The sequence below is a fragment of the Dipodomys spectabilis genome, unplaced genomic scaffold (genome assembly GCF_019054845.1).
Source record: "Dipodomys spectabilis isolate Male_0828 unplaced genomic scaffold, ASM1905484v1 ptg000094l, whole genome shotgun sequence".
Taxonomy (NCBI): Eukaryota; Metazoa; Chordata; class Mammalia; order Rodentia; family Heteromyidae; genus Dipodomys; species Dipodomys spectabilis.
The window spans coordinates 4,200,147-4,224,120 of NW_024870771.1; the positions used below are offsets into that span (position 1 = coordinate 4,200,147).

General features: G+C 41.5%; 1 protein-coding gene across 1 annotated transcript in view; it reads left to right on the forward strand.

The window, feature by feature from the left end:
- Positions 1-23,974, forward strand: part of Panx1 (pannexin 1) — a 56,852-nt gene that overhangs the window by 29,007 nt on the left and 3,871 nt on the right. Inside the window, exons 2-3 of the mRNA XM_042685266.1 lie at positions 2,406-2,545; positions 22,710-22,933. Coding sequence (XP_042541200.1) covers positions 2,406-2,545; positions 22,710-22,933 — 364 coding nt within the window. The remainder of the gene's footprint in view (positions 1-2,405; positions 2,546-22,709; positions 22,934-23,974) is intronic.

A 23,974-nucleotide genomic window follows, 5' to 3' on the forward strand; every position in this document is an offset into this window, starting at 1 on the left:
ATGAGGGAGTGATTGAAAGGGCTGATGGTGTTAGAAACCCTGAGATCCCAAGATAGAATTTGATACACTTTTTTCTAGAGAATGTTAATAAAATAAAATGTTGAAAACATTCACTGAGGACATTGCCAAAAGTACATCATGGCCAGGCAGGTGTTCATAACATTCTAGCAGCATTGCTTGTGTTCCTAAGTATGTGTTTGGCTAGATAAACATTCCCAAGAAATTTATCAGAAGCCATTGATTTGTAACCGAGCACTGCCTCTCTGCCTTGTATTCCTGTTATGTCCCCAGCCTTCATAATTGATGGCATGGGCTGCATTTGAAGAATCACAATGCTGGAGCAGTGTGAGGTTGAGTCCTGTGCCATTCTGATTACTTTGCTTTATACCGTGCAAGATCTCAAGTTTAATAGAATAAGAGAGACTGAACTACTCCAACTCTTTCTTATTTATGCCTTCACTGGATAGCAAGAAGTGTCCCTATTATAGGCCTTTTCCTCATGAACTCCTCCCCAGGGTCTGAGAAGTCCTTTCTTGGTACCTTTGGGCATGAAGGCATGTGTTGAAAAGGAAGAGGTGCTCAGACCCTTGGGCCCCACTCAGGTATGGTGCCCATTTACCCCCCCCTCCCACCACCACCTCAGAAACCACCATCTTGACAGTATACGCCTCACTTCCCTCTCCTGTTCCAGGCATATAAGCCATACATACACACATCCAGGGAGAAAGTTGGCTTTTTTTTTCCTATCCTGGAGCTTGAACTCAGGGCCTGGGCACTATCCCTGATCTTTTGTACTCAAGACCAGCACTCTACCACTTGAGCCACAATTGCACTTCGGATTTTTTTTTCCCCCTTTTGGCATTAACTGGAGATAAGAATCTCATGGACTTTCCTGTCTGGGCTAGTTTTGAACTGTGATCCTCAGATCTTAGCCTCCTGAGTAGCTGGGATTAGTGTTCCCAGGGTCTAGGGAAATCTGGCATGGTATCCTCCTAGTATCTCTGTCCTGTCTTTATGAGGTAGGAAGGGAGAATGTTGGCCATACATTAAAGGAATACCAGAACGATTTTATTGCTTCACTTGGAAAATATGACACTTAGCAACTGGCAGGAACCAGGTACTATGGTAAGTGCTGTCATGACTATTCTTGTTTTATTACCAGCACAGATCTGTGAATCTGTAACATAATGTTAATGTCATTCCTGTTTTGGAGATTTTGTCAGCTGTGAGTCAGATATGAGTGGCAGGATCCATTTTACATGCAGTTTGTGTCGGAGCTCAAGCACTTAGGTTCCAATGTTGAGTGGGATGTGCTGCCTGTGGGGGTGCTGTCCACTTGTCCCTCTGCCTGTACCGTAACCTTCTGTAACACTTGCTGGGGCCTGGGGGGCGGTGGGGCCAGGGGCTTTCCAGGGAAGCTGGCTCCAGGCACACACACTCAGCGGGAAGGACACAGCTGTTGGCCAGTTCCTGCCATGCTATGTGAATCAGGAGTGTGGAGTGTCTGTCAGGTGTCAGTTTGACCTGTGTAGAGGCAGCATTTCAGAGTGATACCTCCAGTTTGATTTGCGGAAAGCTGAATCCCACAGTCCCTTCTTAGGAGAGCATATTCAGCACATTCCCAAGCAGAACCCAGCTTTTCCCATTTCCCATTCAGCCTCCATCTCTGTCGGAAGGCATAAAGTCTTCTAGATATAACCTGATGGGGTGCAGTTTTGGCCTATGTCTTTTTTAACGACATGTGAAGTGGTTGATTTGCCCTCCAGTGATCTATTACCAGTGTTCCTTCAGCTCTAAATGCTCCAGAAAGCCGTTTCAAAAACAAAGGTCAGTTTCCTATACCGATTCACCTTGTCACTTACTCATTGAATCCTGACTCTTCCCCTAAATGAGACTGGCTGTGTCCATGTTTAGTCATATATTTCACTTTGGTTCTTTTTCTTTTTTATGCTGGTTCGCTTCTTCCAAGAGTTTCCTTTCAGCTAAGCCCTAATGATCTGTGTTGCTCAGAATACCTAACACTTTTGTGTGTATTGATACTGGTAGTTGAACTGGGTCTAAGCACTGTCCCTAGCTTTTCTCTCAAGGCTAGTGCTCTATCTTAAGCTACATCTCCACTTCTGGCTTTTGGGTAGTTAATGGAGGATAAGAGTCTCATGACTTTCCTGCCTGGGCTGGCTTTGAACCCCTGTCCTCAGATCTTAGTCTCTTGAGTAATTAAGATTACAGGCATGAGCCCCTGACACCTAGCTCCAAAGCTTTCAATGAACTCAGTGTTGTTCTTAGTTCTACCCTCTCCTGGCAGGTGACCCTTAAAATCAGGACCAATGAAGAGTAGAGGGTGGTGTGGGAAGGGTCTGGAACTGCATTGTCACTCATTCAGAACAATATGTTTTGCTTCTCAGGTACCCAGATAAGTTGTTTCTCTCCGAGTTCTTTCTCCTGGCGCCAGGCTGCCTTTGTGGATTCTTATTGTTGGGCTGCAGTTCAGCAGAAGGGCTCCCTGCCGAGCGGGTCTGGAAACCTGCCACTGTGGCTGCACAAGGTAATGGACATGCTTTCACCTATGTTCTGTGTGCTTTATAGAAAGGAAGGCTGGAATCTGGAGAGGCCCTGCCTGTGCACAGCTGCACGAAGATGTGTGGCTGATCACGAAACCTGAACAGCGGAAGGAACCCCAGGAATGATGTGGTCTGACACCATCATGTAGCAGATAGGGAAGCAGGTACTCTTCGGATTTGAGCTCTATGATGGCAGGCACCTTGTAAGTCTTCCTCGCCTTTGTGGAATGATACCTAGCAGAACCTCTGACCCACAGCAGGCTCTCTCAGTGCATCTGAAGGTGTGACTGAGCAGAGCTAGCTAGTGCAGAGCTAGGATTCATGCATAGATCCTTAGGTAGTCAATGGCCTTCCTGTCACACACAAGGTCTCTTGGTCAGAGTAAGGACCAACATAGTTCAGATGCTTTTAGCTGCTATGTTACTTAAGCATCCTGAAGCCTAGTGATGACTCTTTCTGGGTGGTAGCTACAGCACAGCTCTGAAATAGATGCCTTTGCTTTCTGGTAGGAAGCAAATACTATGTAAGAGACATCAATATCTAGGTTATACATCCTATGGAGAAGAGGTACAGGTTGAAAGTACTGTGAAAGAGAAGTATATAGTAACTCTGTGGTAAGGAGCTAGGACTAGAGTTAGCCAGTGTGTGCAGAAGAATATTCTCTAACTAATGAAGTGATGAAATTAAGTCTTCTACATGCAAAGGTCTTCCAGGACTTTGTTTCAGCCTGTCCTCAGTTTTAATCCCTGGCTCTCTTGTCCTTCATGAAAACAAATAAAACATTGCTGTAGCTTTTGGCACTCTCATCTTGGAGGAAAGCACAGACACTTAACATAAAGAGCCAAAGGCTCAAGTTCGTTTAATTCTCTGATCTACTAGACACCCAGTAAATATTTTTTTTTTTTTTGTCAGTCGTGGGGCTTGAACTCAGCCTGGGTGCTGTCCCTCAGCTCTTCAGCTCAAGGTGAGAGCTCTACCACTTGAGCCACAGCACCACTTCTGGCTTTCTGGTGGTTTATTGGAGATAAGAGTCTCACAAACTTTCCTGCCCAGGCCGGCTTTGAACTACAATCCTCAGATCTCAGCCTCCTGAGTATCTAGGATTACAGGCGTGAGCCACTGGTGTGAGCCCAACAAGAAACATTATTTTTATTTTTGGTTTGTTATGAGTCAGGCCTGTTTTCCTCCATGTTTGTTTATAGCGTTCAGTTTGGCATGGTGATAACTTGCAGTGACTCCTGTCTGTATTTAGGTTGGGCTTCCCTTCATTTTCAGCCTTAGCAGTGGGCAAGTCCTCATTAGCTCTGCATGGTTTAGTAGCCAGGGCAACACATCACATGGACCTGCAGCACAAGTAGGTATAGCTTCACAATTCAAACAGCTTGTTTGTAAATCTCATCCACACTATTACAGTGTCAGTGTTATAATGCTATTACAGAAATGTGAAGTTGTAACCAGTCACTGGACTAATAAGCACTGAGGGAGCCACGGAAGAAAAATGGATAACTGGATTGCCTGATATAAGAGTTGGCAGGGATGGTAATGAGGATTAATTTTTTGAAGAGAACAGAAACTCTAAAGATTTTTTATCCAGGTATGTTTTACTAATAAAAATAATGGAACCATCAGAGGTCAGACCCAGGAGTCCTAGGGCTTGTTTTGACTAGACAGACTAGAACCAGCTTGTAGATTCCCAGCCTGCCCTCTTTCCAGTTGGGGAAGCTGGTATCTATTAGCAGTGTGAGAACAAGCCTTAGTAAGAGACTAGCTTGTTTTCTTGGACATGTGGCTGAGTATCTGAGCAGAGTTCTTGATAGATGCACAGTGCTGAGATAGAAATGATTAGGTCCTACCAGGTTGGAAGGATCCTAGTCAGCACCCCAAGTTTTTGAGTTGAACCTCAGGGTAAAGTGTGATCCAGAATTTATCTGACCCTCATAGGACTATTGCCTGATTTGAATCATTTCATACCAGTGGAATGAGGAGAGCTGGAATGATCAGTGTCTCATCTTCCCACCTGCAGGAAGCAACACTGACTCCTTTCTAGAGGAAGGTGACATTGTGCTCTGACTCTGTACATAGCATGTTCAACATTCTCTGAGGAATACCAAGTATGAGGGAAGAATCAGAAATAGAGACAGGCCCACTGGACATCCAAGTCAGACTTTTATTATAAATAGTCCTTAGTAATGTGTTCAGAGAATTTTAATATGGAGGATATCACCAAGATCTAGACACATAAAAATCCAATGGAAATTGCTGAGCTGAAAACACCAGGTGACTGGAGAGTTGTTCTTACCTGACGATTGGGTGCTTTACTTACGATAGGAAGCAGAGAACAACAAATGACATGTCCCTTCCTGAAGGAGCTCACTGGAAGAGAACTGGACATGGGAGAGAACACAGGGAGGGAAGGATTAGAAAGCTAGGTGGAAAAGGGAGTGTGTGAGTTTCCTAGACGCTCAGGGAAGTGTTACTTCAAAGAAAGCTAAACTCTTACAAGCAGTTTCAGGGAGATCATTGCAGTCAGGATAGAGCAAAACTTAGGCAACTAATGAAATTACTCATGATCCTGGCAGGAGGAAACCTAGTGGAGAAGCAGCAGCCAGAGAGATGTGAGTGAAGAGTGAATGGAAGGGGAGGAAATGAAGATGATGTGAATAGACAGGTTTCTTCAAAATTAATTCTTTTCCCTGTTTTAGAGGGTCTGTCTTCTGGAAATGGAAGAGTGAGTAACTGGAGGGAAGGCATGTAGTCCTGCAAGATTTTATAATATGAGAGTTCTGAGAAAACTCATAAGAGACATTGTTGAAGAATCTAGGCCCCACAATCACAAAGACATTGCCTTGGGAAATGGTGGGTAGGCAACAGTAAAGCCTTGAGTACCTTCACAGGAGGCTTAGTTAAAGAGGCTCTTTGAAAACTAGGCAGGAACTTAGGCTAAGTTCTGGGTCAGTGGGAGCTGTTGCAGGTTCCTGCACAGGGTGAACTTGATGGTTCCAGGGATACTACTCAGTGATGGAGTGCAGGAGAGAGGAGCGGCAGAGAGAGATAGAGTGAGGCACAGAGGGAGAGTGTTGACCAGGGGATATAAGGGGAGAGAAACATGTTTCTGGAAGGCAACAAATAAATCCAGTGGAACATTTGGTATTTGATTTTTTTTTTTTTTTTTTTTGGTGCAAGTCCTGGGGCTTGAACTCAGGGCATGGGTACTGTCCTTCAGCTTCTTTTGTTCAAGACTAGTCTTTACCACATGAGCCATAGCTCTCCTTCAGCTTTTTTTTTGGGGGGGGGGGGGTAAGAGTCTCATGAATGTTTCAGCCTGGGCTGGCTTGGAACCAATGCTTAGATCATAACCTCTTGAGTAGCTAGGATTACAGGTGTGCGCCACTGGTTCCTGTGAACAGGAATATTCTATTGCCAATTGGATCACACTAAAGAATTGGCAAAGGGGATGTAAGAGTTTAGACTAGAGATCAGCAAACTTTCCTCAGAGAGCCAGACAGCGAGGTCTCTTTTTTTTTTTTAATTGTGAAAATACTGTACAGAGGGGTTACAATTACATGGGCAAGATAATGAGTACATTTCTTTTTTGGGGGGGGGGGGGTCCGGTCATGGGGCCTGAACTCTGGGCTTGGGCACTGTCCCTCAGCTCTTCAGCTCAAGACTAGCGCTCTACCACTTGAGCCACAGCGCCACTTCCGGGTTTTTTCTTTTTGCTTATGTGGTGCTGAGGAATCGAACCCAGGGCCTCGAGCATGCAAGGCAAGCGCTCTACCACTGAGCCACCTTCCCAGCCCATGAGTACATTTCTTATCAAGCATTGTAGCCTCCTCCTTTGAGCAAGGTCTTTTTGACAATACAGATCAGATAGTTGCTGATATAGCTACTCAGTTCTGCTGAGCTCAAGTATGCACATGAAAGGTGTGGCCAGATGTGGTAGCAGTGGAGGTGGAGCAAAGTGGACAGGCACCAGATGTCTTAGATGGGCGTCCAGAAAGATGTACTGATTGGAAGTAGGAGGATGAGGGAAAGGTTAGAATCTAGGATGTAACCACAGTGTTGGGTAAAGGTGGGGTTGCTTACTGCTTTGATGAAGTCCAGGGAAGCAGGTATCCGAGTAAAACCACGGAGCTCTGTGTGGCTCAGTGGATATTCCAAGTACATGGAAGGATATGGTTTCTGAGAAGGCAGGGTGGATTGGAGCTATAAATATGGCATCTGTCAGGAGCTAAGATTGTATGGAAGGTGTGGAACTTGAGGAATTTCCTAAGGAGGGAGTGTAGGTGAGGCCAGGTCTGGAGAGGTGGAATAGGAACTGGCAGGGAAAAGAGTTGGCAGTGGTGAGGAAAATGTGAAAGCTATGATGAAGGAAATGAAGGTCAAACCGCCTGTAAATAATAATAATGACTAGAAAGCATTCAAAGCAGCCTGTGCTGATTACTGTGCCAAATGCTGCTAAGAGGGTGAGAAAGTTATGAGGACTAAGACTTGGATAGTATTGTGGGTTGAAGTACGTCTCCTAAAAGGTATGTTGATGTCTTAACCCCCTGAACTGTGCAATGTGTCTTTATTTAGGAATAGGTTAAGAGGAACTCATCCTAGAATAGGGTAACACCCTGATCCAATATGACTCCAAAGAAGAAAATTGGATATAGCCACAAAGGGAAGGAAGACGGTGAATTTGAAGACACTGGTGGAAAGGATGGTCATGTTGCCACAAAGAGTCAAGAGGCAAAGAAGGATTATCAGAGGCTTTGGAGGGAGGAAGGCTCTGCCAGTGCTTTGGCTTTGGGCTTCAGCCTCCAGAGGTTTAAGAGAAGTGAATCCATTGAATTGCACCTAGGAAGGAACATTTAGCTGAGGAAGGAGCGTTGGGCCGAGGAAGGAACATTTAGCCTTACTGGAGAAGTCAGCCTGTACCAGATGTGAACACTAGTGTGACTTTCATTCTATTTTGTTCTTTTCATTTTATTTTTGCTATCTTTTATTTTTATCTTCTAAAGGTTATTTCTGTTTATTTTAAGTACAAAGTAGTACAAAGAGATTTCAATTCAACATGTCAGTTTCTGAGTACAACAATGTGGCTTTCTTAACCAGGCAAGAGTTGGAATCATAGCTCCTTTGTTTTTATGTTCCTTCATTTTCTATACTGGTCTTTTTCAGTCTTTCTCCTGCTCTTTTTTTAATTTTATTTTATTGTAAAGATGCTGTACAGTAGGATTATAGTTACATGAGTAATGAGTACTTCTTGAACATTGTAAAATATATGCCACATAAAGTTTACCTCTTAAACTATTTTTAGATAGACAATTCTGTATGAACCAATGATGGTTTAGTATGACTACATCTCTCTTGAGCTCTATCCTCTTTCCAAACCAAAACTCTGCACCCATTAAACAAGCTGACTTTACATCTGTGAGCCACACTACCAGTCACCCTGTTGATCAGCCATTCTAACTTTCTCTCTTTCAGCCTCTCATGTTGTCAGCCACTGTAATAGTCACTTTGTGTCACTATGCCAACACACCTGGCCCAGACAACTTAGGAAGTAAAGACAAATTTATTTAGGCTTAAGCTTATGTCCAAGATGGTGTAGTCCCAGGGGCTTGGGTCTAGGGTGAGTGCAGCACAGCCTATCGGGAACATGTGTTGGAGCAAATGCCCCCATCTTAAGCTAGCAACAGAGAAACATACTGGAAAAGGCAAGATCCTCCGGTCTCCCCTCAGGCACATCCCCAGTGATGTAAGACCCTTCTGTTATGCATTAGTCTTCCAAGTCTTGCCATACTGTAGACCCAACTTCTCACTGTGGACCTTTCAGGAATGTTATCCATACCATAGCAGCCATCATACTCATCGGTCCCATCTTGAATGAGTCTGAAATCCTCTCGCTTCTCCAGCCCGGTGTCTACCCTTGTGGACAGCAGTCCATCCACTGTCAGCTGCTGTTTCTCTCCCTGTCCCCAGCGGCGCTCATGACCTTCGTTCCTACCCTCGTCATCTCCTACTCATTTCTATCATGGATGGGTTTTTCTTTGTTGTGATTGACAATCTGATTCTGTCATTTCCTAACAAAAACTCTCCAGTATGTAATATTGTTATTTGGCTAACAAGACAACAACAAGATAGCCTGTGAGCTCTGGTGGCCTTAGCCCCAGCTCATCCTAGCACACGCTCCTCCCTCTGCATAAGAGCTCTCTCTAGTGTCCTCCCTTTATCTGCTTACTGTGTCTGTTTATGTGCCATTCCCACCTAGAATTTCATTTGAACCTTCAGGCTTAGGGTTGTTGGCTAAGTCAAATTGCTTGAAAGGCCAGTGGGGTCAGAGGGAAGCTTTTAGTAGTAAGATGGGAAAAGTGCTCTGTGGAGAGGAGAGCTGCTTCATGCCTGAAAGCATTCAAATTTTGAGACTGGAGTGCATTCAAAGACTTGTGGTGCCCACCTTGGTCTACGACATTGTGTGGTTGTACATTCCCAGAGCATCTGCCCTTTCCTGAAATCACTGTCAATTATAGTAATTGCTCATTTTCATTCTACTTAGTTTGTTTTCAATTTTGAAAGTCGCATATGGGCAAGAGAATGTGTCCATGTCTCGTTTCTCACGTACCCCTCAGTAATGCATGGTCAGGTGTAGTGGTGGTTCACCCTTGGAATTCTAGCACTCAAGGCACAGAAACAGGAAGATAAGCCAGGAGGTCAGCCTGAGCTCCATAGGGAAACTTGTGTCAAAACAAAACTCCCATATGTGTGGAAGGAAAGAGAAGAAGGAAGTAGTAGGTGTGTTCTGTACACAACCATTTTTAATTCTCCAAGGGCATTCTGACTAAACACTTCATAGCCATTCCTACAGTCCAAAGTAGGAGACACCTTCCCCTGAAGATGTTATTTGGTATAGTATTTAAGTGAGTATTGGTATAGGCGGTTTATAGCACCAGTGTAACCAATAGGGTTGTTATTCCCACCTACATTCACTTTTTTTTTCTGTTCCTCCCATTTGCTCACACTCCATTCACTAATGACAACCTCTGGTCAGCTGAGAATGGACGCGGGCTTTGCTAAGGTGTGAGTGCACTCGGTGACCAGTAGGTGGCAGCCAAGGACTGCTTGATTATTGGCCCTTTTTGTTTTATTTTATTTTGTCTGGGTACTGGAGCTTGAACTGAATGCCTAGAACTCACTCCCCTTTCCTAGTGGCTAGTACTCCACAGCTTGAACCATGCCTCTACTTACAGCTTTTTGCTAGTTAATTGTCTCCCAGATTTACCTCCTCAGGCTAACTGAACCCTGATCTTAAGATCTTAGTCTCCTGAGTAGCTAGGATTATAGGGATGAACCACAGGTGCCCAGCTTGTGAGTGAGTGTGTGTGTGTGTGTGTGTGTGTGTGTGTGTGCGCGCGCGCATATGTGTATGTCAGAGAGAGAGAGAGAGAACCATTCTTTGTACAAGTTAAAAAGAGGGGGGGCCAAGTTCAGATTATAGGTAATTGTGAGATTTCCCTCTGAAAGAGAAACCTGGAAAAACCAAGAAATATATATATATATATAATATATATATTGTATATATATTATATATATGTTATATATATTATACATATATATAAAACAAATCTTAACAAAGTGGGCAAATCTTTATTTCTCTTTGGTAGAGTCATGAAAATTTAATGGCAATAATTCTGAAGCTGCCAGCGGCAGCAATACAGCTTTGTGAGGCATGCTCTTGCTGTAGCCTTAGCCCACTGACCTGGTGTGGAACTTCCCAAGGCCTCTGAAAACACAGCTTCCCAGTCCCATCTCACCAGGAGGGTGGAACCTCTGGGGTTAAAGCCCAGAGCATCCTTCTATTCGCTTCCTAGGACTTCCTGGTACTGCTGGCCTGGTTCAGGGTCAGTGTGGGGACCGAGGATGTTAACCATGGGTGCATGCCCATTACCTGGACATCGTGTGGAAATGTAAGCTGATTTGGTAGGCTGGGTGGGGACTTACGTGGCTGAATTTCTAACCGCTTCAGGCAGTACCAAAGTTACTAGTCTGTGGACCATACAGCAAGAATCCATTTTGTGATTGACAAACTATGATACAATTTTTAGGTCAAATTCAGCCCTTTTTTGTAAGCTAAAGTTTCGTTGGAACATAACCTTGTTATTTGTTTACACATCCTTGGTAACTGGTTTCACACTATAGTGGCAGAGACACAGGGTTTGCAAAGCCTGGCCTTTTGCAAGAAACCTTTGCTCACCCCTGAACTACTCCCAGGCAGTCACATGCTCTTCTGAAAGAGAAGGTAGAAGCACATGAAGTCTCTTCTCCTCTTCTCTTGGCGCTCCTCTTCTCTTCCATGCATAGGTGCCTTCATTCACTGTCTTCTTTGAGTCTCTCCAGGAGCTACCCCTCCAGACACAAAGCACCGTACCTTGGGTTTCTGCCCTTTCGTAAAGAATTAAAGGCACGCATCTTTTTTCTATGCCTTCTGAAAGATGCACAGAGAAGCATTACCTTTTTGGGGTGGTTATTCACTTTTTGAGCTTCCCTCCCTCTCTTCCTTCTTTCCCTCCTTCCCTTCTTCCCTCTTTCCTTCCTTCCCTCCTTCCTGTTTCATTAAATGAGTAAAAAGTAGTCCACTCATATTTATCCCATAATTACCATTTTATTTACCTTCTCTACTCTTTCCTTCTGTTTCCCATACCCAAGCAATTTCTATTTTACATTTGTGTCATTCTTTTTTTTTTTTTTTTAAGTAATAGGGTTTGAACTTGGGCTTTGTGCTTGTCCCCTCATCCTTTTGTGGAGAAATAAATCCTACCTGTGAAACAAAATGTGTGATTTTGTCTTTTTCTGTCTGGCATATTTCTCTTTAGCGTTGTCTCTACAAATGATATAAATTAATTCTACATGGCTGAATAATATACTCTTTGTGTATGTATAGCTCACATTTTCTTTTTTCTTTCCTTTCCTTTCCTTTTTTTTTTTTTGTCCTAGGGCTTGAACTCTGGGCCTGCGTGCTGTCCCTAAGCTCTTCAGCTCAAAGCCAATGCTCTACCACTTACATTAAGTTTTAGAAGTATAATTTTACAAAAGGGTTTTATTGTGATTTTCCATATATGTGTATATATTATTGAATTTTTTATAATTATATGATAATATATTAATTGAACTTACCTACTCTAATATACTTTTTTTGTGTCTGTTCCAGTACAATGGCTTGAACTCAGGGGTCTCTCACTCTCATTTGGCTTGCTTGCTCATGGTACTATACCACTTAAGCCATGCCTCTAATCTGGCATTTTGCTGATTATTTGGAAGTAGAATCTCTGAGACTTTTCTGCTTGTGGTGGCTTCAAACTATGATCCTCTGATACAAACCTTGTGACTAGTTAGGATTATAACCATGAACCACTGGCATCCACATTTGCCCATCTATTAAAATTTCTTCATTTATTGTAAGTTTGACTTTTTTAATATATTGTGGATATTCCTTTTTTTGATGAATAGCTTACTTCCATTTTGTGAGCTGGGTTGTTTGATCATTCTGGTAATTGTTTCTTTTGATGTACAGAGCTTTTTAGCTTTGGAACTTATCAGTTCTTGCTCTTCCTGAACAATTGGAGCACTATTCAGGAAGGTATAACGATATGTTTTTTCCTAGTAGTTTCAAAGTCTTAGGTCCTACATTAAGATTTTTGACCCATTTTGAATTGATTTTTGATGAGGCTAAGAGATGAGAATCTAGTTTCAGTATTCTCTATGTGCATATCCAGTTTTCCCAACACTGTGTATTAAAGAGGCTGTCTTTTATCCAAAGTATGTTTTTGGATGGCTTAGCTCTGTAGGTGTATTTCCTGCATTCTATTCCAATGTTCTGTGTGTCTTATTTTGTATCAGTACCATGCTGTTTTCATTATATTGATTCTGTAATATAATTATAAGTCATATTGTGATGCTGCTAAGTGTTGCTCTTTTCCCTCAGGATTGCTTTGAGTATTCATAGTCTTTTATGTTTTCATATGAATTTTAGGGCTGATTTGCCTATTTCTGAGAAAAATTACATTGAAATTTTGGTGTGGATTGCATTAAATGTAGTTTTTTAAAAAAAAATAGCTATAGCCATTTTCATAATATGGACTTTACCAATCTGTCAAGATGGAAGGTCTATCTTCTACTGTTTGTTTTTTTTTTTTTAATTTTTTTCTTCTATTTTTCTTCTTTTTTTTTTGAGATACTGAGATTTGAATTCAGAACTCATGTTTTGCTTGGTTTGTGATCTGACACTTGTTTTTTGCTAATTATTTTTGACACAGTCTTACTGACTTTCCTGTATGGGGTTACTTCAAACCTCAGGCTTCTGAATCTCAGCCTCCTGAATAGCTAGGATTATAGGTTTGAGCCACCGGCACTCAGCTTTCAATTTCTCTCTTTAAGGATTTACAATTTTTTTTGTAGATATCATTCTCGTTTTCAATTAAGTTTATTCTTAATTTTAAAATGTACATCTGGAGGCTATTGTGAATGGGATTGATTCTCAGTTTGCTGGCATTTAGAAAGGCTAAATAGTTTTTATGTGCTGGGTTTCTATATTCTGTTGCTTTCCTGAAAGTGTTTATTAGATCTAGGTTTTTGGTGGAATCATTAGTCTTTTATCATCTGTAAATAGAGATGATTTTAGCAGTTCTCTGTATCCTTTTTATTTCCTCTGTCTGCTGTCACTTTGACCAGGAATTTCAAGCACTGTATCATTTGTGACTTCAGAGGAAATAATTTCTTCTCCCCATTTAGTAAATATAGGCAGTGAGATTATTATGTAAAATTTGTATTAGGTTGAAGTGTGTTTCTTCTATTCCTAGTTTCTTTAGGATTTTTATCATGATGGATGATGACTTTTTTTCTAAGTGAATTTTTTTTCTGTGTCTTTTGAGATATTTTTTCTCCTTGTTTCTCTTCTGTTTTGTGTATGTTAAGCCATCCTTACATCCTTGGCATGAAACCAGCTTGATCATGCTGTATGATCTTCATAATGTGCTCTTGAATTTTGTTTTCAAAGATCTTCTTGAGAATTTTTTCATCTATTATCATCAAGAAAATTGTTCTACCAATAAAGAAAAGGAAAATGCTAATTAAGGAGTATGAAGTTTCTGTCAAGCAGGAAGCATAAACTTTGATCATCTATTATACAGAATTGTGACTGTAATAAATAATAATACAATGTATATTCTAAAAAAATATTCTGAGCAACAACAACAAAAAAAGAAAGTGGTTCTACCAATTTTTCTTTGTCATGTCCTTTTCTGGTTTTGCTATCAGTCTAATCTTGGCTTCATACAATGGATTTGGTAGCATTCTTTCCCTTTCTGTTTTATGGAACCATTTGAGGAAAGCTGGTGTTAGTCCTTTTTTTTTAAGTTGGTACAGTTCAGTAGTGAACCTAATTGTTGTCAGCATTATTGCTTGTTATACATCTGTTTGTGTCATTTATATTTTCTTGGTTCAGTTTTTGTTGGTACTATGCATCTAAAGTTTTATGTATTTCTTTTAGATTTTTCAGTTTATTAGAATGTTTTCAAAGTATTACCTAGGGCTGGGAAGTTGGCTCAGTGGTAGAGTGCTTGCATTGCATGTTATGAGGCCCTGGGTTCGATTCCTCAGCACCACATAAGCAGAAAAAGCCAGAAGTGGTGCTATGGCTCAAGTGGCAGAGTGCTAGCCTTGAGCTGAAATCTGAGGGACAGCACCCAGGCCCAGAGTTCAGGCCCCACGACCAAGAAAAAAAAAAATCAAAGTATTACCTAATATGATGCTCTGAATTTTACTTGTATTTGATGTAGTATCTCCTTTCTCATCTCCAATTTTGTTAATTAGTCGTTCCTCCCTTTTTTGTAGTTAAGAGTTTATTAGCCTTGTTTATTTTTTCATTGATTCTTTGTATTCTTTTAGTCTCCAATTCAATCATTTCTGCCTTAATCTTTGTTTCTTTTTATTTATTGGGTTTGACTTGACCTTTGTTGGTCGTAGGGCTTGAACTCTGGGCCTGGGCGCTATCCCTGGTGCTCTTCAGCTCAAGGCAAGCACTCTACCGCTTGAGCCACAGCGCCACTTCTGGTTTTCTAGTGGTTTATTGTAGATAAGTCTCATGGACTTTCCTGCTCGGGCTGGCTTTGAACAGCGATCCTCAGATCTCAGCCTCCCGAGTAGCTAGGATTACAGGCGTAAGCCACCGGCGCCCGGCTTTGACCCATTTTCTTAGAGTATTAGTTTGTTTGAGATCTCTCAGGTTTTTTAATCTAGGCAGTGAGAGGTCCAAACTTACTCCTAGTACTGACTATGCTGTGTCCCAAAGGTTTTTATTCCCAGTTACTTCATTATTCAAAAATTAATTTTTCATTTTCCATGTGTCTTTCTATAGTTTTTCTTTCTATTGATTTCTAGTTTTATTCCGTTATGTTCTGATAATGTACAGGAAATTATTTTGTTAAGACTTGCTTTATGTTCTAAAGTATGATCTGTTTAGTAGAAAGTTTTATAAGCTCCCAAGAAAAATGTGTATTCTGCAGCTGTTGGGTGAAATAGTTTGTACATGTCTGTTAAGTTCTTTTTTTTTTTTTAGAAACCATCTATTATTAAAGAGAGACATGGAAATTATTTACATCGTGAAAGATGTTAGAACTTCCATGGTATGGGTAGCCTCACATGATGCCATTAGAGAGATGTATTCATGTTTCGTACTTCCCCAAGAATGTCATTATCCCTAAATGAAAAGTAATCCTTGTCATCTAGAACTGCTTTGGTGCCTCCATGTTCTGGAACAACTTTCACACTAACTGGCTGAATCTCTCTACCTTCTCCTTTAGAGCCTGATCCCACAGCCACTACTGTAGTTTGCAATCCTTCTCCTTGAGACTTTTCTGGAAACATAATGCCTCCTTTGGTTCCAGTTCTAGCTGTATTCCTTTCAAACAATACTCAAACAGAGAAAGAAACTTCCTAAATACTCATCCAACCATGACTCTTACGTTCACTACTCAGACCCTCTTAAGTTTTTAATTTAATCAATAGTAGCTTCTAATTCTGAAATTTGCTTTCTAATTTTCTGTTTTTTGGTCTAGATGACCTGTATAGTGATGAAAGTGGTATATGAAAGTCAGATTCTATTACTGTATTGTAGTCTATTGTATTTTTTTGGGGGGGGTCCAGTTGTGGGGCCTGAATTCTGGGCCTGGGCGCTGTTCCTCAGCTCTTCAGCTCAAGGCTAGCGCTCTACCACTTGAGCCATAGCACCACTTCCAGCTTTTTTCTTTTTGCTTATGTGGTGCTGAGGAATCGAACCCAGGGCCTCATGCATGCGAGGCAAGCGCTCTACCACTGAGCCACCTTCCCAACCCTAGTCTATTGTATTTTTATGTCTAGTAGCACTGCTTTATGAAATTGGGTGTTCTGATGCTGAGTGTGTATATGAGTGCTTACAATATCTTTTCCATTATTTAAATTTCAACATGTGTTTCTCAGTAACATGTAGTTTTTGTTGACAACAAGTTGTAGGATTTGTTCATAAGTCCAGTATGCAAGTCTGTGTTTTAGTTAAAGAATTAAGATTATGAATAATATTTAATCCTCAACTGTCCTCCCACTTTTCTTGGCAGTTTTCCGTATTTTTCCCTTGTTTTGTGTACCTAATGCTTTAAGTATAATATGCCTCAGATTTTTCTCTTCTGGTCTTATCTGTGGAGTTTAACAGCTAACTGTACCTGGATGACCATTTCTTTCTCAAGATTTGGGGAAGTTTTCATTGTGAATATGTTTTCTCTGCCTTTAGTTTTCACTTCTTCCCCATCTGCATTGCCCAGGGCCTGATTCCCAGCACTGTTCCGGTTGAGGAGAAGCAGATGGAATCTATACTGCTGGACTCTGTCCATCATAGAAGCTTCCTGTTGTGGCTTGGGAATGCTGCTCGCCGAAGGGAGCCCTCCACACTGTGGGTTAGGCAGGCTCCCACTTGACCTATATGCCTTTCCCTTGTGTCCTCAGGAGCAGCCAGTGTTCCAGCCTAAGAATGCCTCCTCTAGGATTGTCTTTAGGTGGTTTCGTATTTGAACAACATAGAGCCAGAATAGACACCTTCATTCCTTTTTATTTCATTCCCCCAATACATATGTTTTGGTTTGCCTACGTTCTACTTTCTGACCCTTCTTCTTGTATCTTCAAAGGTTCGCCTTCTGCTTGACTCCTGAATGTTACATGGTGCAGGCTTTAGTTCTCTTGTCTTTTCACATTCTATTTGGATAATTTTAGCCATGCTCTTAAGTTCGGTGATCTATGTGCTTCTGAATACTGAATCAAAAGGCTGGCCAGACTCTCTCTTCATTGATTTTTGGTTATCATGGCATTATCTGTGGCTTTTTTTCAGAGTTCCCCCATGCTTCCCCTCTGCTCTGAGTCTAGTACACCTAAAGAGGTGTACTTGCTTCAGCTAATGGTACAAAGTCCATACCCTTGAATAAGGGTAACATGGTGTTACCCTCAGGTCTTCTCCTTTTCCACCTTTAATGTGTGTCCTTTTCTCCACAGTTCTCGGTTGCCTCCCTTCCTGCCAATGGCTCAGTTCTGTCACTTCCAGTCTCTGTTGTAGTGAACCTTCTATCTTCTCTCCTACTTGTTCCTTTCCCACGGTTGTAGTAATTTCCCCAAATGATCATGCTCTCTACAATGGGTTTTCATTGTGTATAGGAATCTGGGCCTTCATAATCTAGTGTCTGCATGAAGCAAGTGCCCAAAAGATGCTTTTGAACAAATACGTCCATGTGGCATGCATCTCATGGAAGAGTTGTTCAGTCTTTGCATGTGTAACTTGACCATAGAAAGGGGCTGTACTGGGTTATCATCAAGGCTTCTCCACCTAGACGTTCTGTTTTTCCTTCCAGGAATGGTACATTTTGTAAACTTCTTGTTGTCATTATTGTTGGTGGTGATGGGGCTTGAACTTGAGGCCTGGGCCTGAGCTCTTTTGCTCAAGGCTAACATTCTACCACTTTGAGCCATAGTTCCGTTTCTAGTTTTCTGGTGGTTAATTGGATATAAGAGTCTCACAGGGACTATTCTGCCCAGGCTGGCTTTGAACTGCAATGCTCAGGTCTTAGCTTCTTGAGTAGGTAGGATTACAGGCATGAGCTAACAGCTCCCAGTTCTTTGTTTTTTTAATCTTTAAGTAATTATACAAAGGAGTTGCCATTCAAGAAAGCAGTTTATGAATGAATTCAGCATGTCTTGATCAATATCATCCTTTTCAACATTCTCACCCATTCCTTTTAACCCATTCCTTACCTCACTTTTCTTAATTTTGTAGGATATATGTTCAATTTTTTTTTACTGCATTCTCCTCCTTTTCTTCTCTTCTTTCATCTACCTACCTCTCCTTGACCCCACCCTATCCCTTTCAAGTATTCTTTTCCTGGTGTTTATTTTGTTGAACTATGATTTTGCCTTTCCTAGGTATTACAGTTACTGTTTTTCCCTGAATCTACTATATTTCAATTAATAAATTTTTATATTCTTCCTTGCATACTACCTAACATATTTACTTGTTTATAAACTAATTCTAGCTTCCACATAGGAAAAATTTGCAACCTTTGTTTCTCTAGGCCTGACTTACTTCATTATCATTTTTCCAGGTCATTCCATTTCTTTGCAAATGATGCACTGTCATTCTTTCTAAAGAATGAGTAAAATTCCATTGTGTACGTATACCCGATTTTTTTGATCCATCCGTCATCCCTTGAGGGACATCTGGGCTGAGGCCATACCTTGGCTATGGAAGTAGTGCTACAATGAACATGGTTGTGCTGGTTGTTTTAGTGTATCCTGGTTTATAATCTTCGATAAATGCCCAAGAGTAGAATTGCTGAATCATAAGGTAGTTCTGTGTTTAATTTTTTGAGGAACCTGTACACTGCTTTCCAGAGCAGTTGAACAAGTTTACATTCCCACCAACAATGTAATAGATTTCCCTTTGGCCCACATTCATTTGTTTTTTAGACAAGGTTTTGCTGTATAGCTCATGCTGGCTTTAAACTGGTGATCCTCTTGGTTCATCTTCCCAAACTGAACACTTAAAGCCAATAGGCCGAAGTTGTGATTGGAACAGCTACTTCATTCCCCATTGCTTTGAAGACTGTCACTTTGTTGAGGAGGTCAGTGCTAACTGAGATGTTTAGATAAGAGGGCAGGTAGAGTTTTGAGAGATACTAAGCATCTCCGCTCTAAAATGGAGTAGGCAGAGCTTAGGAAGAAGTTTCTGGTCTGGTAGTTGCCCTCTTAAAGTGGAGGACTTTTTTTTTTTTCAAGCTCTTTAAATACTATAGTATTTTTTTGAATTCTTGTTTCAATTGAATTGGTTTTGCTACCTTGTTAAAGGCACACTAAAAATGGCCTCTTTGTTTTTGATGGGGGTGGTGAAGAAAGTTTAACTCTTAAAGAAAACCAGAAAATTGGATTTTCAGCTACATTCCTGCAGAGGTGGTCAAAGTACAAGGGTATTTTAGGAAAAGAGCAAATACTTGGTGTGTAATACTTTTAAACATTCATTTTCCTAATTACAATGAACTGTGTTGAATTGTTCTTTGGTGCTAATTATTGCACCACTTGGGTATGTGAACTGTTTTTAATTTAGGAGAACAGTTTGAGGTAAATGCTGTTATTCAAATAGCATTGAAACAAAAGTGACTTACAAAAATATTTCACAAGCCCAAGTTAGAAATAATTTCACTCCCATGGTTTCCAGAAAAAAAAAAAGCCTGAATCTTTAGTTGTGGAAGCCGTACAAGCTGTTGTGCAATTTCTATAATAACAGCTGTCAAACTGGGCAAGGATTGAGTGAACATTGCTTCTTCCACTAGCCAACTAACTGTGTGAACTATGCATCCCATAGCCAGACAGTTAGTAACAGAGTGAGTGCTTTGTGTGTTGCTATGGGTCGGTCAGCTCTTGGCACATTAATTTAATTTTGAGACTATCCCAGGCTAGAACCCCAAAGTGAAGCTGTGAGAAGGTAGAATTCTCCCTTTCCCCTCTCCCCTCCCTCTCCCTTCTTCCTCTCCTTCTCTCTCTCTCTCTCTCTCTCTCTCCCCCTCTCCCCCCCCTTCCCTCTCTCCCCTCTCTCTTTTTCCCCCTTCCTTCCATCAGTCGTGGGGTTTGAACTCAGGGCCTGAGAACTGTCCTTGAGCCTCTTTGTGCTCAAGACTAGTAGTGCTCTACCATTTGAGCCACAGTGCCACTTCCAGTTTTTGAGTGTTTAATTGGAGATAAGAGTCTCATGGGAACTTTTCTTCCTGGGCTGGCTTTGAACTGCGATCTTCTTGAGTAGCTATTGTTATTGGCATGAGCCACCCGTGCCCGGCTCACTTCTCTCTCTTACGGAGTAAAGAGAGTTGGACTCACAATGCTATCAGGAGGTCTGGCAACAAGGATAGGAAAGAAAATAGCTAAGACCTTTATTTTTCATTGACTTTTAAACAAAATTTAACATTAAAAGTAGTAGGAACAAAGGAAGGGATGATGTTGACCAAGAAGCATTGTACTCATAACCTGACTTAAGAATTGTAATCCTTTGTACAACTCCTTAATAACAACAACACTAATAATAAAAATTATAATCTCAAGCAGAAACAGTCAGATAAGTTGATGTGAGGTGAAATGAACCCCAAGATAAGGATTCAAATTTTTTTCTTTCTTGAGATTGTTTCTAACATATTTATAAGATGGTTTCTTTGTTGCTTTGTATGTCCCTCCCCCATGGTATAACCCCTGCTTTCACTGTATTTGATGTTGGTATACTGTGTAGAGGGGAAGGAAAAACACAAATTGTTTAAATAGGGATACAGGTGGACCCATTGCAACAATGAGATGTATAAGACCTTATGTCAAAAAACGAACTTTACAACTTTGGTGGGAGGTGGGGGATGGGGAGGGGATGGGAAGGGATGGGAAGGGGAAACAAAGGAAAAGGCAACAATGCTTGATAAGAAATGTACTCATTACATTGCCCATTTAATTGTAATCCCTCTGTATGGTATTTTCACAATAAAAAATTATAATCTTAAAAAATAGTAATAGGCAACAATATATGGAAATCATAGATACCCAAGAATTCTAAGATAACTTGGAATTGTTTACTCTATGAAAATAGTTATTGGATGGTCTGTTGGACACTATTTGGTATATAAAGCAGCACATGGGGCATTATTTTCACTGTGGCATTGGGGATTCATGCAACAGTTTGAGGCCAGCCCGGGCACAAAAGTTCACTAAACTCCATCTCCAAAATCACTAGCAAAAAACAGGACTGGAGGTATAGCTCAAGTAGTAGAGCACCAGCCTAACAAGCATAAGACACTGAGTTCAAACTCTAGTACTGCCAAAACGAATAAATTTCATGAAAAGCAAGGGAAGATTGAGAAACTTTCACAAACCAAGAAAATTCTAGCAGCCTACCTCAGTGGGTACCCCAAATTGGGTTTTGGAATAGAAAGAAGACAACAATGGAAGAACCAGTGAAATACAAGTAAAAGTTTATTAGTTCATAGTAATGTGCCGATGGCAGCTCTCGGTGGTTCCATGTAAGATACTCTCAGTAGAGCAAATTGGGTGAAGAGATCAAAGGATGTTCTGTAGGTCCGTGTAGCTTCTCTGTACATGGGCAATCACAGGGAAGTCCTGATGTGAGCTCCATGGCTCATTTCCAGAGACGTGTGGCATGGAGGTGATGCATTAAGGCCATTGTGACTTCGTCCAGTTACCACTGCAAGGAACTGCAGAGAAAGAGAAATCCAAACAAAACGAGAGAGAAGTTTCCAGAGAAGGAACATGATGTAGAGCCACAGAGAAGGCATGGCTCTTTGGTCATAGTTCAGGGGTCATAGTCTGGCTCTGGTTTTGTGATCTGGCACCAAGCTACCCCTTGGCATAACGGAGCCATCCACACAGCCTTGCCAAGGACATCGTGAGGACCAAAGGTGATGTACTCATCTCAAAAGTTGGTCTTTTTTCTCAGCTGAGCAAGCTCAGTGCTGACTGGTGATGGTTTGTCTAAGGCTCTGCTAAGCACCCAGTGGACAAGCTTCCACAGGGTCCTTACTGTCTTTGTCCTTCGACCTTTGTCCTTAGACCTGGTATCCTCCTTTTGGTTCTTTTTCCTGTAGTTGTTGGGTTCTTTGGACTTCATAGTATCCAACTATAGAGAAGGAGGAAGAGAACTTTGGACTGTCCTCCAGGTCTGATCCAGTACTGTGGCCCCTTCCACATTCTGTGAATTTTAACTGTGTATTTCAGCTGTTTCATTGAGGGTAATTACTGGATTACTGAAGGCAAAATTAACCACTTTTTTTTGGTCAATTTCCCAGATTTTAGAGAGGAACAAAACCAAAGCTTGAAAGCCATATTGCCTCTTAAAAACACAAAGTAGGAAGTGGTGCTGTGGCTCAAGTGGTAGAGCACTAACCTTGAGCTGAAGAACTGAGGGACAGCACCCAGGCCCAGAGTTCAAGACCCACGACCGACAAAAAGCAAACAAAAAAACAAACAGAAAGTAGCCAGGTGCTCATAGCTTATACCTGTAATCCTAGCTACTCAAGAGGCAGGGATCTAGAGGATCATAGTTTGAAGCTAGTCCAGGTGGAACATTCCAAGAAACTCCATTTCTAGTTAACCAACAAAATGCTAAGCTGTAGTTGTGACTCAAGCAGTTGAGACTATACGCAGCATGTACAACCTCCACACACACAAAGTGATAAAACAAATAAAAAAACTATCAAAGGCCATTGTGATGTTCACCTGTTTCATAATTAGGATTTTGTTCAGATATTATACTACAGAATACAGGAGCTGTTTTCCTCCTGTGATCAAAAAGGAAATACCATCTACCTATCTGTCTGTCTGTCTGTCTGCCTGTCTATCTATATCTAGTTTCCAGTTACTTCATACAAATGACTACCAAAAAGTACCTCTTTAAGTATTACTTTAGCCATAAGTAGTAGTGAGCACAGTTTCCACAAGGAACGTGAGTAAATGGGTTTGTCTCAGAATGAGAAGGAATGAGAAGCACTTAGCAGGGTTAGGCTGCTGTAGTGAGAGGGTCTGTTAACCTATGACTTGTCTTATTTTTTTCAGTTTTTCCCCTACATCCTATTATTATTTGCAATCCTCCTGTACCTGCCTGCACTGTTCTGGCGCTTCACAGCTGCTCCTCACCTTTGCTCAGACTTGAAGTTTATCATGGAAGAACTTGACAAAGTTTACAACCGTGCAATTAAGGCCGCCAAGAGTGCACGTGACCTGGACCTGAGAGATGGTGCCTGCCCCGCTCCTGGTGTTAAGGAGACTCTAGGGCAAAGGTAACAGCCCCCAGGAAGTTTTATAATACAGGTTCTCTGGCATTTCTCTTGTTCATCTAGGCCTTATGCTATTTCCAGGCAGTGGGAGAAAGGTATATCTTCCAACTAGTGACAGTTTGTGAGAGTCAGAGACGTGCACTGTCACCCCAGATCTTACCCCATGCATGTGTGCATAGTACCTATTCCTGTGTTAGGATGCTTTTCTTTGCTACATGAAATTTCTGTCTCCTCCTTTGCAGTATGGACCTCAGAGGGGTATCTGGTCAGGGTACTATGTAAAGATAAATTGCTTTAATGGGAAAGCAGGGTTTTGGAACCATCAAGCTTAGAGAAAGGTTGAGAAAGGAAGACAGTGCCTTGCCTTTTCACATTCTTCTTCTGGCTCATGTTATTGCCAGTAGTATTGATAGTGTGGGTATCTACCTTGTCTGTGTAGGTGCGAGCGTGCATTTGTGTATATGTGAGTGCCAGTGTTGGGACTTGGACTCAGGGCCTGAGTGGCACTCTTAGCTCTTCCATTCAAGGCTGGGACTCTACCACTTGAGCAACTCCTTCATTTCTGGCTTTTTGATGGTTAATTGGAGATAAGAGTTTCATGGACTTTCCTGCTTAGGCTGGCTTCAAAATGAGCATAATATCCCATTTAACTCTTGAGAATGTCCTTAATGCAACTTATTAGCTAACTTATTATCTGTTTGTTCCTCTTTTTTTTTTTTTTTGGTGCTGGTCCTAGGGCTTGAACTCAGGGCCTGGGCACTGTCCCTGAGCTTTCATGATCAAGGCTAGTGCTCTATCACTTGAGGCACAGCTCCACTTCCAGCTTTTTAGTAGTTAGAGATAAGAGTCTCACAGATTTTCCTGCTCATGCTGGTTTTGAACCATGGTCTTCCTGAGTAGCTAGGATGACAGGCATGAGCCACTAGCATCCAGCATCCTTCTTTTTTTCCAGATTAAAAATACTGTCTCGTAGCTGTAAAGGGGATTGTGGGACCAGCACCATGCCAGCCTGGTCTCCATAGCCTTGAACATGTTCACTGCATG